The sequence below is a fragment of the Bison bison genome, unplaced genomic scaffold (genome assembly GCF_000754665.1).
Source record: "Bison bison bison isolate TAMUID 2011002044 unplaced genomic scaffold, Bison_UMD1.0 scf7180017864289, whole genome shotgun sequence".
Taxonomy (NCBI): domain Eukaryota; kingdom Metazoa; phylum Chordata; class Mammalia; order Artiodactyla; family Bovidae; genus Bison; species Bison bison.
This window is the reverse complement of record NW_011494861.1, coordinates 21497454-21511410: the sequence shown is the minus strand read 5'-3', so window position 1 is coordinate 21511410 and position 13957 is coordinate 21497454. Positions and strand designations below refer to the sequence as shown.

General features: G+C 33.8%; 1 protein-coding gene across 3 annotated transcripts in view; it reads right to left on the bottom strand.

Annotated features, from left to right (window-relative positions):
- CEP350 (centrosomal protein 350kDa) overlaps positions 1-13957 on the bottom strand; it is a 133732-nt gene that overhangs the window by 37738 nt on the left and 82037 nt on the right. For 2 of the 3 annotated variants that reach the window (XM_010850164.1, XM_010850163.1), the window contains 4 exons: positions 13101-13247; positions 11169-11326; positions 3528-3650; positions 2206-2405 (listed from right to left, as the gene is read on the bottom strand). In XM_010850164.1, the coding sequence (XP_010848466.1) occupies positions 2206-2405; positions 3528-3650; positions 11169-11326; positions 13101-13247 (628 nt within the window). The remainder of the gene's footprint in view (positions 1-2205; positions 2406-3527; positions 3651-11168; positions 11327-13100; positions 13248-13957) is intronic. The other variant, XM_010850165.1, reaches the window with a different exon arrangement.

Below are 13957 nucleotides of genomic sequence, written 5' to 3'. Positions count from 1 at the left end.
GTAGGTTTAACAATTAACACTTACACTAGCAGTTCTTTGTTCCACCTACAAACCAACAGGTTTGATGGGTGTGTTCAATGGGGTGAATGATGGCTCCCCCAAAAATATGTCCATGTCTCAATTCCCAAAACTTATGAATACAATCTTATTTGGAAAAAAGGTCTGTAGATGTAATGAAATTAGGGATCTCATGATGAGATCTTCTGGAATTATCTGGGTAGGCCCTAAATTCAATGACAAGTTTCCTTATGAGACAGGAGAGGAGAAAGATAGACACAGAGGAGAAGACTATGTGAGACTGAGTTAAAAGCAGACACAAGGAATGCCTGTAGCATACCACCAGAAGCTGGAAGACGAAAGAAAGAACTGTGTCCTGGACCTTTAGAGGGAGCACACAGTACTGCCAACACCCTGATTTTGTACTTCTGGCCTCCGGAAGTGAGCGAACAACAAAAAAAAACCCCCACCAAATTTGTGGTAGTTTGTTAGGGCAGCCCTAGGAAATGAACATTGGCATGCAATGGTATTTCTTTAAGATTTTATGCTCTGATTACTAATGAAGTTGAACATCTTTTCATATGTTTATTGACTGTTTATAGAGTTTCTTATTTGTGAACCATTTGCTCTTTTGCCTATTTTTTAATGTGGTTGTCATTTATTATTGATTCACAGGAGTTACTTATATATTTTTGATACTATTCCTTTGTCTGTTGTATGTGCTGCAAATATGTTGTTTTAATTTATGGTGTATTAATAAACAAATAATTTATTACAGTCAAATTTATATATCTTCCCTTTTATGATTTTTGTCTTATATAATGTGAAAGAAATCTTTCCATCCCCTTGATGTCATAAAGATATACTTCTATATTGTCTCCTAAAAGTTTTACAGCTTAAATTTCACATTTACACTCTTCTCCCCCACTAGAGATAGATCTTTTCATATGGTCAGGTAGGGACCCAACTTTATTTTCACTTCTCACAAAATTTATTGGAGTCACTTCTTTCTTCACTAGTTTCCTGAGTTATCTATGTCAGAAGTCAACTTTCATATACTCAAGGTCTTTTTCTGGGCTATTTGTTTAACAGTCTATTTGTCTATCTCCGATAACAAAAATCAGAAGCCTAGCAAGATTTCTTTGCAAAGTTTGACAGCTCCTTTTAAAATTTATATGAAAAAGCAAAGGACTAAAACACAATGCAAGAACTTACCAGTTTCAAGACTTTTAGAACTGCTAAGTTCTTGCATTGTTTTTTAGTCCTTTGCTTTTTCATATAAACTTTAAAAGGAGCTGTCAAACCTTGCAAAGAAATCTTGCTAGGATTCTGCTTTAAATTGTTTTGAATCTATCATTAAATTCATAGAGAATTAACATCTTTATGATACTGAATCTGTTGTGAATATGGAAAAGTTCTATTTATTTTGGTCTTCTCAAATGTTTCCTAAGAAAATTCTAAATTTTTCTCCATAAAGATCTTGTATACTTTTTAAAATTTATAAATGGCATCTCTTTTAAAAATTAGATTTTTCTAACCGATTTCTGCTTATCTATAGACATGCAATTGAGTTTTATTTACGGATTGTAAATCCAGCAACTTTCTATCCCTTTTTAATTCTAATAACTGACATGTAAATGCTGGATTTTTTATGTGCATAGCCTTCTCATCTGCAATAATGAGAGTTTTGCTTCTTTCTTTCATCCTACAGGTGAAAATAAGCAACTCTGATCTCCAGATTCAAAGGGAAAACTTTCTAAGTTTTATCATTAAAATATGAAGTCTGTTGCAGGTTTGGTTTTTTGTTTTTGTTAATAAATATCCTATACTGTATTGCTAATTTGATTTGAGATTTGTTTTATTACAAATGTTTTGGATTTTATTAAGTGTTTTTTTTCTGAATCTTTGAGATATACATACTTTTTCTCCTTTAATCTTTGACCACATTATCAATTTTAGTATGTGTTAAACCCTACTTGGTCCTAGAATAACCTATTTCCATTTCATGGAATTTACCCATTTGTTCTAAGTTTTCAAGTATATTAGCATAAACGTATTTACCATATTCTCTTATCTTTCCAATTCTAAAGCATATATGTTTGTATCACCTTCTTTACCCTTAATCATTCATATTTTTTAAGATAATGAAGTAAATATTTCATTTATGTCAGGCTTTAGAATGTAGTCTGGACAGTTAGTATTTATTACCTTTCTGTTCAGCTCTCTGGTCCTCCAACTCTTTCTTAGGAGTTTTAGGTTTTATCAATTCTTTGTCCCAGGCAGCCAAGGCTTGTTTTTCCATTTGACGAATTTCTGCTTCCTCTGCATCTAAACGTCGCTTCCACTCTAGTAGCTCTTCTGCATGTTGTCGACGCTGCATTAGTTTTTGCTCTCGTTTTGTCAGAAACCTATGGTCGCACCATGAAGAATAGTGAGAAAACAAATCTATAGGCAGAAATCACTTAAAGAGGTTTATCACTCATTATACTATCAACAAACTGTATAACAGCAGGACATTCATAATATTTCTCTGAAAAAAGTTTTTGAGAGAACAGAAACTTTATAAGTGATCTTATTCAGGAAATGAGAGAATTTATGTTCTACTTGTAGTTAACTGTTTGGAAGATTAGCAAAGGAAAAAGAGTCGTAAATTCAGAAAAAATTTTTTTCAGAATATTCAGCCAACCATGACTGATAGTACTTATATATTCATTCTTCATAGGTGATTCTTTTTTCATAACAGAAGGTATAAAGAATTTATTCTGAAGGCTCAGACCAAAAAACACACAAACTCAAAATAACAAAGACCAAAACAACAACAACAAAAACCCCCAAAATCCCAAGCAAGCAAGCAAACAAAAAACATATTCTTGTCCCTTTTTGACCTTTATTTCAAATTCAGTCTGGTTTTGCTTCAGGTATAGTGAAGCATTACCTGGGAGATGCCATGCCAAGTGATAATCTATATCTGTTTTTCATGGAGAGAAACAATGTCAGATGCACCACAGTCAGATGCCTTACGCATAAAACATAACTATTTATTTACTTGAGTTAAAAATAAGGATGCACCAAATCCTCAAACTTCTCAATTTAACCCAATCTCTGAAATTAGATAGCCTAACAGATCTTGGCTCCAAAGGGTTAGAGAATAGCACTGATTTAGGAAAAGTTATTTGAGAAGTTAAAAAGCTTCTATTAAGCTCTCCTCAAATGTAGATGTCATAGCTAAATAAAAGCTGGGCTGCTCATATTACGAGTGTTAGATCTGTAGTGGTAGCTAATCAACAAAAAGGCATTCACATATCCAACACACACTTAATAAAAAGCACAAGAACTGTCACTCTACTTTTTGAACAATCAGCATGTCAAATAATTGTGGGAACAAAAAGGTAAAATCTATGGGACATTTGACAAGAGGCCCCTAGGCTGTTAGAAAAAAAGAAAGAAAGAAAAAAAAAAAGCAATAAAGACAAGCAAAAAGAACAGAGCATGCTCTATCAAAGAGTGCACTGAAAAAGGTGCAAAGTTACCTGACCAACTGGTTGTAGATATACAGCTGGAATTTGGGATGAAGGTTGGGAAAACAGACACTGAGAGAGGCCCAGTGATGAGACGTAAAGACAGAGAAGAAGTAGTGAACAGGAGAGCAGTGTCTACAAAATAAGGAGGAAGATTTTAAAACCAAGAGATCAAGAAGGAGAAAGAATGAGAAAGGGAACGCATAAGAGCCGATCACAGAACTTTAAATATGCTTCCTGAACAACAATAAGCCACTTGGTTAAAGCAAGTGTTATACTTTGTGTGACATATAAAACATTTGCTTTTATAGATCTTACCAATGATTTCTGAATGTACGTGCCTTTCTTCTCAGATGTTGCTTAACCATCATCTATACTTTCAGGTAAATTTATTTGCGAGTAAAGTAATGAGGAGTGTGAAGCTAAGTTTTTTTTCTCATAAGCTTTAACATAGAGTACAAAAATTATGGCCATGAACCTCGCATATCAGCAATTCTATACATATATGTAATCTTAAACAAGTAATTTTTATATCTGTGTCTTATCATATATTTTAAACTTGAATTTAAATTTAAAAAGCACTACATTTGCCTTACTCAACTCACCATCATAATCTAGCCTAAAACAGTAATATAGTTTAGAAAATCAATTTATAGTAAAGATATCTTGTTCATATCTACAACATAAAACTTAATGCTAACTGGACCTAGTGGAGCTATCTTGCTTTATATTTAACAAAGGCCCATTTAAACAATACTGGAATATAATACCCATTCTATAAAATATTAGGGTGCATAATTAAGAATAAACTAAATAGGAATTCCCTGGGAATCCAGTGATTAGGACTCAGTGCTTTCACTGCTTCACTGCAATGGCCCAGGTTTGATCCCTGGTCGGTGAACTAAAATCCTGCAAGCTGTATGATGTGGCTCCCCCACCCCAAAAAAGAGAGAATAAACTAAGCTAGTTCCAATAAATACTACCAGTAGTTTAAAAGAAAAAAAAAAATCATGCTGTGGACAGTTCAATCAATCATAAGGTTAAAAGTTGTAAGAAATTCCATATGTTAAACTTACAAAAGTAGGAAAAAAGCACTAGCTTCTCTTTTTAAAAAAATTTTTAAATAGATCATTGTATATATGAAAGGATACATAAGTCTAGTAATAGGTTTAAAAAGGTTAATTCTCTTTGACAGAGCATGCTCCTGCTCACATGCACACAGTAACTTGTAGATCAAGGCCAACACTTATTGCCTTGGAAGAGCAAGGAATAATATATCAGTAAATCACAGATGTGAGAAAATCTAGGTATGAATCCAGTTACTTATTTGGAATTTAAAAAGTATGTAGAATCTTGACTACATGTATATCTTTAGATAACTACATGTGTAGATGATTTCAAGTCTGTTTCCCCACATACAACTTAATATTCACTTTCTGTCTCTCTCCCTTCCTTCTGTCTATTGTTTCTCGATTGCCTTGATTTTCTGCACTGAAGTGCAAGGAAAACCAATTTTACCAACTTTCAATAAGACACTGCACTCTTCCTTGCCCCTCTTTATGAATATATAATAAGCTTATTTTGATGCCAATTATCAAAATATCATGCAAAAACAAATGTACTTCAAAAAAGATTCCAAAATTCTATTCATAACATTCAAATATCACCCACCCTCTTAAGTATATAACAGCTAAATGCATGCATGACCTAGTAGAAAAAGTAGAATATTGGAACATGTGAAATAAACTGTAAAAAAAACAAAACAAATACATATTAAATGTTTTTGTCCAATTCAATATAGAGAATAATAACTTTCTCTCTTAGAACAAATACTAATCATTTACTTCTCACTTACAAAGATTAAAGCATATTCAAAAGCTCCAGGGTAGAAATGCACAACAAAAGAAACGCTAAAAAAAGACAGCAGTATAAGAGATAGTATTAAGAAAAGTTTAAAGTTGGAATTTCTTCCCACAAACATGTTCCTTACTTAATATACATATATTCTAGAATTCAAGAGGGTCCTCCAAAAATTGATTAAAATTGAGATAAAAGCAGTAATACTTCACACTAGAGTTAATGCCACACAAATAAGAAACAAAATTATGAATGATGGAGACACAAATGCCTACTCATAGAAAATGCTACTGATACACCTTATGCCTGTTGTCAAGGCATTACTCAACAAGGCCTCTGGTGGTTACAGAACTCTGGATGAGCATGAGATAGATGACAGATTTAATCTAGTATGGAAATAATGTTCCTATAATGCTTAAGCCTAAGAAATTCAAAAGAAAGTCAAAATGTTAGACTCTAAACTTTAGCCATGCAGCTATTGAACCTTAGTAATCAGCCACTGAGCACTTGCCCAGCTTCAACAAATGCTATTTAGAAGGTCAGTTTCTACTAAGACAACTTTAAGTTAAAAAAAAAAAAAGTTACAAAATTGAAAACAGATATGCTAACTTAATTTTCACTGTAGCTGGCTGAAGTCCACAGGGCAGGGCTCTAGTTCGAGCTCTGCCATTATGCTACCTGTGTGACCTAGGGCAAGGCACTCAATATCTACTGGCCTCAATTTCATCCTGTAGAACCAAGAGACTGTAATAGACAACTTCCCTAAAATTCCCTAGTTTCAACATTTTATGATTCTTTCTTCATTTAAGTACCTTTTCACACTTTTTGAAAAATACATACCTCAACACATTGCTAGACCATGTGATACGAGAACCCTTTTTTCCCACTGAGCTAACAGTGTATTGTATTCCAACAGATTCTAAAACTAGGTTACAATTTGAAAGAGCAGAATTATGATCTAAACTTTAAATAAAACTTTCAGTTCTAAAGTCATCTGATTCTGAAAGATATTAAACAAAATACAAAACCTAACATCTTGAATTATTTTTTTTCTGGATATAAACAATTCTTTAATTCTATACTATTACAAGTAAAAATGAAACAGTGCTCTTAATTTTAAAATGAATCAATTCTTTCATTTCTAATGATATTCAAAAAAGATAAATGAGCATATGGATAGTATTGATATAAACAAAACACAGTCTATTTTTCCTACAGCAAAATCTATTGAATTGTTTAATAATCTGCATATACTGTAACTTAAATCGGAGAAGGCAATGGCACCCCACTCCAGTACTCTTGCCTAGAAAATCCCATGGACGGAGGAGCCTGGTAGGCTGCAGTCCATGGGGTCGCTAAGAGTCGGGCACGACTGAGCGACTTCCCTTTCACTTTTCACTTTCATGCACTGGAGAAGGAAATGGCAACCCACTCCAGTGTTCTTGCCTGGAGAATCCCAGGAACGGAGGAGCCTGGTGGGCTGCTGTCTATGGGGTCGCACAGAGTCGGACAAGACTGAAGCGACTTAGCAGCAGCAGCATACTGTACTTAAATAAATGAAATAATACAGGTGCATTATCCCTAATCTAGGAAGTAAAGGAAAAAAAGAGCATATTATTAGACTATCAGGATTTATTCATCCACTACACTTAGTCTAGAACTTTCTCTAAGAAAACTGTATATCTAATTTAGGCAATGATATTTAATACAGTGTTTAAAATCTTAATTAAAATGTCTTCTTTAATGGAGTAGTGCAAATCCAAAGTATTTAATTTTGAACACTCATCAAGAAAATCTCTGTGATATGTACTCTTTTCAGTAAAAACTTCTTCTTCTGAGTTTCTTAGCATTAGATTTTTATACACCTTACTAAAGGAATCTGGTATTTATTCTTTTTTCCACCTTGACAGTAAGCTTTTCAAGAGCAGGGTTTATGTCTGATTCATCTTCATGTCCCTCAGAACCTACTATATTCACACAATTCTCAGTAAATAATTGCTGAGAGAATAAGTATACAATTAATAAAGAACAAGTTGCTGTTAACAAATGAAAGAAAAAGTGCCCTATGTCCTATTTTAACACTTAATGAGGAAGATAACATCATTCTTTCAGTGTTTCATTTGCTCGGTAAATAATTTTCCTAAAATAGAATTGTCAACTTAACAGGAAGTCAAATGCATGGTTTTTCCCCACGAGTATCTGTTTCACAACTTTATACTGTAAATAATACCCCTCACAGCAGTAAACAAAACTCAGATTCCATTTACCAATAATGATCAAAAAACTGAGGTCTAGACAGTGTGGCTTTTGCAAACATACTGATATCTGCATTGTAACTAACTTTTTCCATAGTTTAAAGTTCTTTTGCTTTTCACTATATTGAGAAATGGAAATGATTTCTAAAATGTCAACTTGTTAAATAGGTCAATAAAAGCCACAGACTAGAAATTTTAACAAAGGCATTATTGTTTCAGGGAAACATTAATGAAGGAAATCTTTAATTGTAGCCAAGAATAGTTTCAACATTTCAGAAAAAATATTTATCACAGAATCAAAGTTCAAAGAGTTAACAATAAGCAGTAATACATAATGAAAATGTTCCTCTCAAAGTATCTTAACTTACTGAGAAGGTTGACTATTTTCTGACAGGTATTTTATATTAATAAAATAGCAATCTCTTGGAAGACTGGCTTTTCCAATCTACAAAACAAATAATAGTGCTTAGTAGCAAAGGCTTAAATGATTTTGTCATTAGTTATTTACTGTAGCAAATGACTACAAAATTAACTCATTCTATTTATTGAGCTGACACCTCAACATTGTTGAAAGAGATTGAACTCTAAAGCTTTGGTAATCTGAATAGTATTCAAAAATAGTTTTCACATTACAGTAGGGGTTTGAACTCCATAGGTCCACTTACATGTGGATTTTTTTTTCAATAAATATTGCAGTACTGCATGACTGTGGTTGGCTGAATCTGAAGATGTACAACTGCAGATACAGAGGAACCACGTATATGGAGGAATCACAAATATTAAAAAGCAGAGACATTACTTTGTCGACAAGGTGTGTATAGTCAAAGCTATGGTTTTTATACTAGTCACGTATGGATGTCAGAGTTGGACCATAAACATAGCTGAGCACCAAAGAATTGCTGCTTTTACACAGATGTATAGAACGGTCTTTCGGACTCTGTGGGAGAGGGAGAGGGTGGGATGATTTGGGAGAATGGCATTGAAACATGTATAATATCATATAAGAAACGAATTGCCAGTCCAGGTTCAATGTAGGATACAGGATGCTTGGGGCTGGTGCACTGGGAGGACCTAGAGGGATGGTACAGGGATGGAGGTGGCAGGGGATTCAGGATGAGGAACATGTGTATACCCATGGTGGATTTATGTTGATGTATGGCAAAACCAATACAATATTGTAAAGTAAAAAAATAAATAAATAAACTGTGGTGTTGGAGAAGACTCTTGAGAGTCCCTTGGATTGAAAGGAGATCAAACCAGTCAATCCTAAAGGAAATCAGTCTTGAATATTCATTGGAAGGACTGATGCTGAAGCTGAAACTCCAGTACTTTGGCCACTTGATGTAAAGAGCTGACTCACTGGAAAAGACCCTGATGCTGGGAAAGACTGAAGGCAGGAGGAGAAGGGGACAACAGAGGAGGATGAGACGGTTGAATGGCATCACTGACACAATGGACATGAGCCTGAGCAAGCTCCAGGAAGTGGTAACGGACAGGGAGGCCTGGCATGCTTCAGTCCATGGGGTTACAAAGAGTTGGACACGACTGAGCGACTGAACTGAACTGATCATAGAAGTTATAGGTGAATTTTCAACCATGTAGATGGTTAACATTCCTAATACTTCTGTCCCTCACTGTTCAAGGATCAACTGTACACTGTTCTAGAGATTAAAAAAAAAATCGCATAACAATAACCTCCCTTTTTAATGCATTGCTAGTTTTGAAAAATACACCTGTTCATCCTCAAATTTCAGCATCATCTTCCAAACATTAAAACTAATTTATTTGCTGTCTTTACGCCATCCCTCCCATAAACACAAAAGTATTGTTTCAAACAATAAATTAAGAAGTCACTGAATGCTTCAAGGCCTATTCTCTTTGACAAATTTCTCAAAAATTTATTGCAGTAGTTGACAAAGGAAGGGACAGCAATGTTGCAAAAAAATTCTAGGTGTTTAATATTTTGGGCTCTGAGAAAATAACAAAACTTAGAACAAAGTCAATATATTCAACTTTTGTTATTTAGGATTTTTAAAACTCTAACAAAATTGGAAATAAACACCACATAAACTGACTAATCTTACAAGCAGAATAAGCAGTTCCTTCCACAGATGTGATTAAAATTATTAGAATATTATTCATAGAGACCAGCAATGAAGATTTTACTGGTATAGACAAGCAAGAAATCAATGAAGAAATTTCCCGTGAAGCTTTTTTTCCTCCAACACTTATGATCCAAAGGCATTTACAAGGCAGATAGAAAATGTTTAATTAGTTATGAAAATTTATGAGATAGATTATTCTGAATTAAAGATCCCTGGAGCAATACAGTATGCCCACATAGACTACTGGAAAGTTTGTCAGGAAAGGAAGAAAGAATTCCTACTTGAATACGTCTTAACTGGTCTAGTCCATGGAAATCTTAGAAAACGCAATCTTATAAAATTTGTAAATATTCAGTTTTAACTCCCTTATACTTTTTATTTTTTAAATTTATATTTATTTTTTAAACTTATTTTCATAATCAATTTAGGTATTTTTAAGTTGTGAAATGCCAATTTTAAGTCACTGAAATGCAATTCAATTAAGCAATGAAGTGCCAGTGTACAACACTGTACTTACAGTAAGTAAGATTTGACTTAGAACTGTTTGACTATTCAGAACCTAAATCATAGGCTAATATCACATATAAAGATAGAACATCACTAAATTTGGTGATGCGTAGTATACTGCCAAAGGATATCAAGGTACAATTTAAGTTCAATCTGTGGTCCAAACTGCTAACATAAAATAGCAATCAACAAAAATTTTAAAGGACCTCTCTTCCATATTTAAAGAAGGTAGAAAATAGTCTACAAGCAGCTACTTTATAAGTATATTTAATTAAATGTACATGCAAAAAAGTAAACTGTCAGGTAAATATCATTGGTATGGTCAAAGCTGGCATATGACTGAGCTATATCCAAGTAGTAGTAGCTTTCTCCAAGAGTCTTTAAAAAATAATACATAGAAATATTTTAGTAGAATGGTAGACAGCCAAATCATTCAACATTCTGGGAGAATTTCAGACTTTATGGTTTCAATTGAGCAATTCAGAATCACTCACGAGTTTAAGAGTTCACTCTTCTACTTGGGTAAGCCTGAGAGTTGTCAGAGTCACAAGATAAGATCTCAAGCTATACCACTGGATTGTTTTCCCAAGTTAGTGGACATGTCCTCAGATTTCAGAAAAGACAAAAAAATTCACACTTACTCATTTTATTACTTTTAATAAAAGCAAGGAGAAAACATTATCATGGGTATATCTGCAAATACTACTTTAGTTTTAAAATAGGAAACTTGACAGTATTTAAAATAGAGAAAATTTGTTTTATAAATAAGGTCTATAGTTAATTGACTTCCAGGATGACTTAATCTACTAAAATGCAGCTGAAGCCATAAAATATTATGTTGTATCCATCTAATCTGATGAAGTACATTAAAAATATTATTTGTTCCTACTACTTTCAGTGTAAACGAGATATTTTAAAAAATGAATTACTTTTCATCCATGCGGCTTCTCATTTTCTTCAGTTTTTGCATAATGCTGCTTGTTTCACTGCTGGAGATTGAAATAGGGGAAGGACTGCGTGTCTCCAAGTCAGTTGGAGCAGGACTGGCTGCTTTATTATCTTTTGTATCATCATCACTATGAGACTCCTGCAAACAAAAGAGGACAAGTGTTAAACTAGAATTTAAGATCTCAAACTGATTTAAACACTGTCTTCTCAAAATTAATTTATCTTCTAAACAGTATTTGTAAAATAGCTGAAATTAAGGTATTACTTAAAGGACAAAATTATACTGCACAAGTAAAATGTATATATATGTCCTAACACAGTCCCCAGATTTGTTGCTTAGAGGAACAAAACCTAAATAGCAGTGAGCATGCCTAGCACCAGATCTTGATTTCTAAGTAAGTATCCTCTTCAGAGAAACAGCTGAAACCAAGGCTGAGGCAAAAAAGAGTAAAAAATGACTGAAACATCTTGTTTCAGAAAATATGGAAGTGCTCAAAGACTGATGAGTACATGTCAAAAGGACACAGAAACCTGCTTAAGAGGCTCCGAATGGCCCAACTTAAGAAAGTGAGCATCACAATAAATAATGATAGTAACAGATTTTACTCCTGAGTAAAATAGGAATCTGTGAGTCCATACTGACATAAAAGAATAAATTTAACTCTGATGAAGAACAGGAATTAATGTAGTCTCAAAATACCATCACAAAGTATTTATTAATCATCATCATGCAAAGTACTTATTAATCACAAAGGGAAAGAGGGTAACTACAGTGAAATATGGTAGATGCCACCTTCACTGTATAGTTACCCTTTTTTCCTCTGTGATTGAGTCAACATCAACCCATTCCAGTATTCTTGCCTGGAAAATTCCATGAGCAAAGAAGGCTGGCAGGCTACAGGACATGGGGTCACAAAGAGTCAGAGCGAATGAACATGCATGCACACACATCAGTAATGAGATATATTGAAATCAGGTACCACCAGATCGAATGCAGAGAACACAGCATCACATCTGTGATATTCCTGCCAAAGATGCATAAACTGAATCTAATTATGAGGAAGCATCAGACAAACCCAACTTGACCATTCTACAAAGTATCTGGCCTGTAATCTAAAATGTGAAGGTCAAGAGAATCGAGGAATCTTTCCAGACTGAAAGAGACTAAAGATATATGAAAACTAAATACAATATGTGCTTCTGAACTTACCTTTTGAAATAAGGAACACTATTGTGATAACTGGAGAAACTTGAATAGTGTTTGCAGATTAAATGGTAGTAATGTGTCAATATTAATTTGTTAGCAACATAACTCTTGCTCAGAAAATCAGAGCTCTTTTTATGTGTTTGAAACTTTCTATAAATTTGAGATTGCTTCAAACTTTAAAGTGTATTTTAAAAGTCAAAGCAGTGAATATTAAAGTATTATTTAACTATATTTCTATACAGTCTGAATCTTCCAACACTACACTGACACTTTACAATACTTCAGAATAAGTCCAATTTTGTTTTTGTCTGAATATCTCCTTTAGCCTTGTATCATTATATAAGACATTAGACAGCTGAAAGAGGTATCACATAAAGAGTAAAAAAATTAATTCCTCCCATTAATTCTGAAGAATATATTTGGATTGATTAGCAAAAAGCAAAGCTCTTTATCCCAACTGAGTTTATAAATAGAAAACATTTTGAAACTAAGATATGACTTATGTGTCCCATTCAAAAGAATAATCCATGGGGAAAATAAAATTAGAACTCTCATTTTATATAAAGGCACGTACATACAACTTTATCCTGGTGCATTACTATATCACAGTGTTGGGATGAACACACATCCATCATGTAAGGAGGCAGAGTTAGGTGTTAGGAAGCTACATGAGGCAGAAAACAAACAAGAATTTCATGTAGTTTACCAATTTATTCTCTCCTGCAGATTTCAACTTTTCCTGCAGTTTTATGGTGGTCTGTCGGATCCTTTCTATCTCCTCCTGCTGTTTAAGAATCAGTTGTCTTTCCTTCCGAGCTGCCTTATTGGCTTCTTGAAGACGTTTAATTTCTGCCTAAGGTTTAAAGATTTAGGAGAGGGTTTAAAATTTGGAGGAGACAAATTCAAACTAATATTTTAAAAAGAAAATACAATCATCACATATACAAAACTACATACATAAAGAACTTCAAGATAAAATAACATTGAAAAATGTTTTAGTAGTGAAGGAGGAAAAATTTCTATCACTGTAAAATAATTTAACATGATTTAATCCTTAATTTAAGTAATTATAACCACAACAGAGTAATAATTTCATATTCCCTTTTAAAACTTAACATACCTTTCACATTTTTCCATAGTGCCTTTCAATCTTTACAGTTCTTGTTTAATAACTGCATATCATGTAAAGTAATTAATATAACCATTATTCTATTGTAAACTCCATCCCAAATAATGCTTTAATGCCTATAATTGTTTCATACCATGGGCTAGTTCTTTAGGGGAGATTCCAAAAAGTAGGACAAACAAGTCAAAGAGAATGAATCACTTTATGGCCTTATAGGAGAAGGCAATGGCACCCCACTCCAGTACTCTTGCCTGGAAAAATCCCATGGACGGAGGAGCCTGGTAGGCTGAAGTCCATGGGGTCGCTAAGAGTCAGGCACGACTGAGCAACTTCCCTTTCACTTTTCACTTTCATGCATCGGAGAAGGAAATGGCAACCCACTCCAGTGTTCTGGCCTGGAGAATCCCAGGGACGGGGGAGCCTGGTGGGCTGCCGTG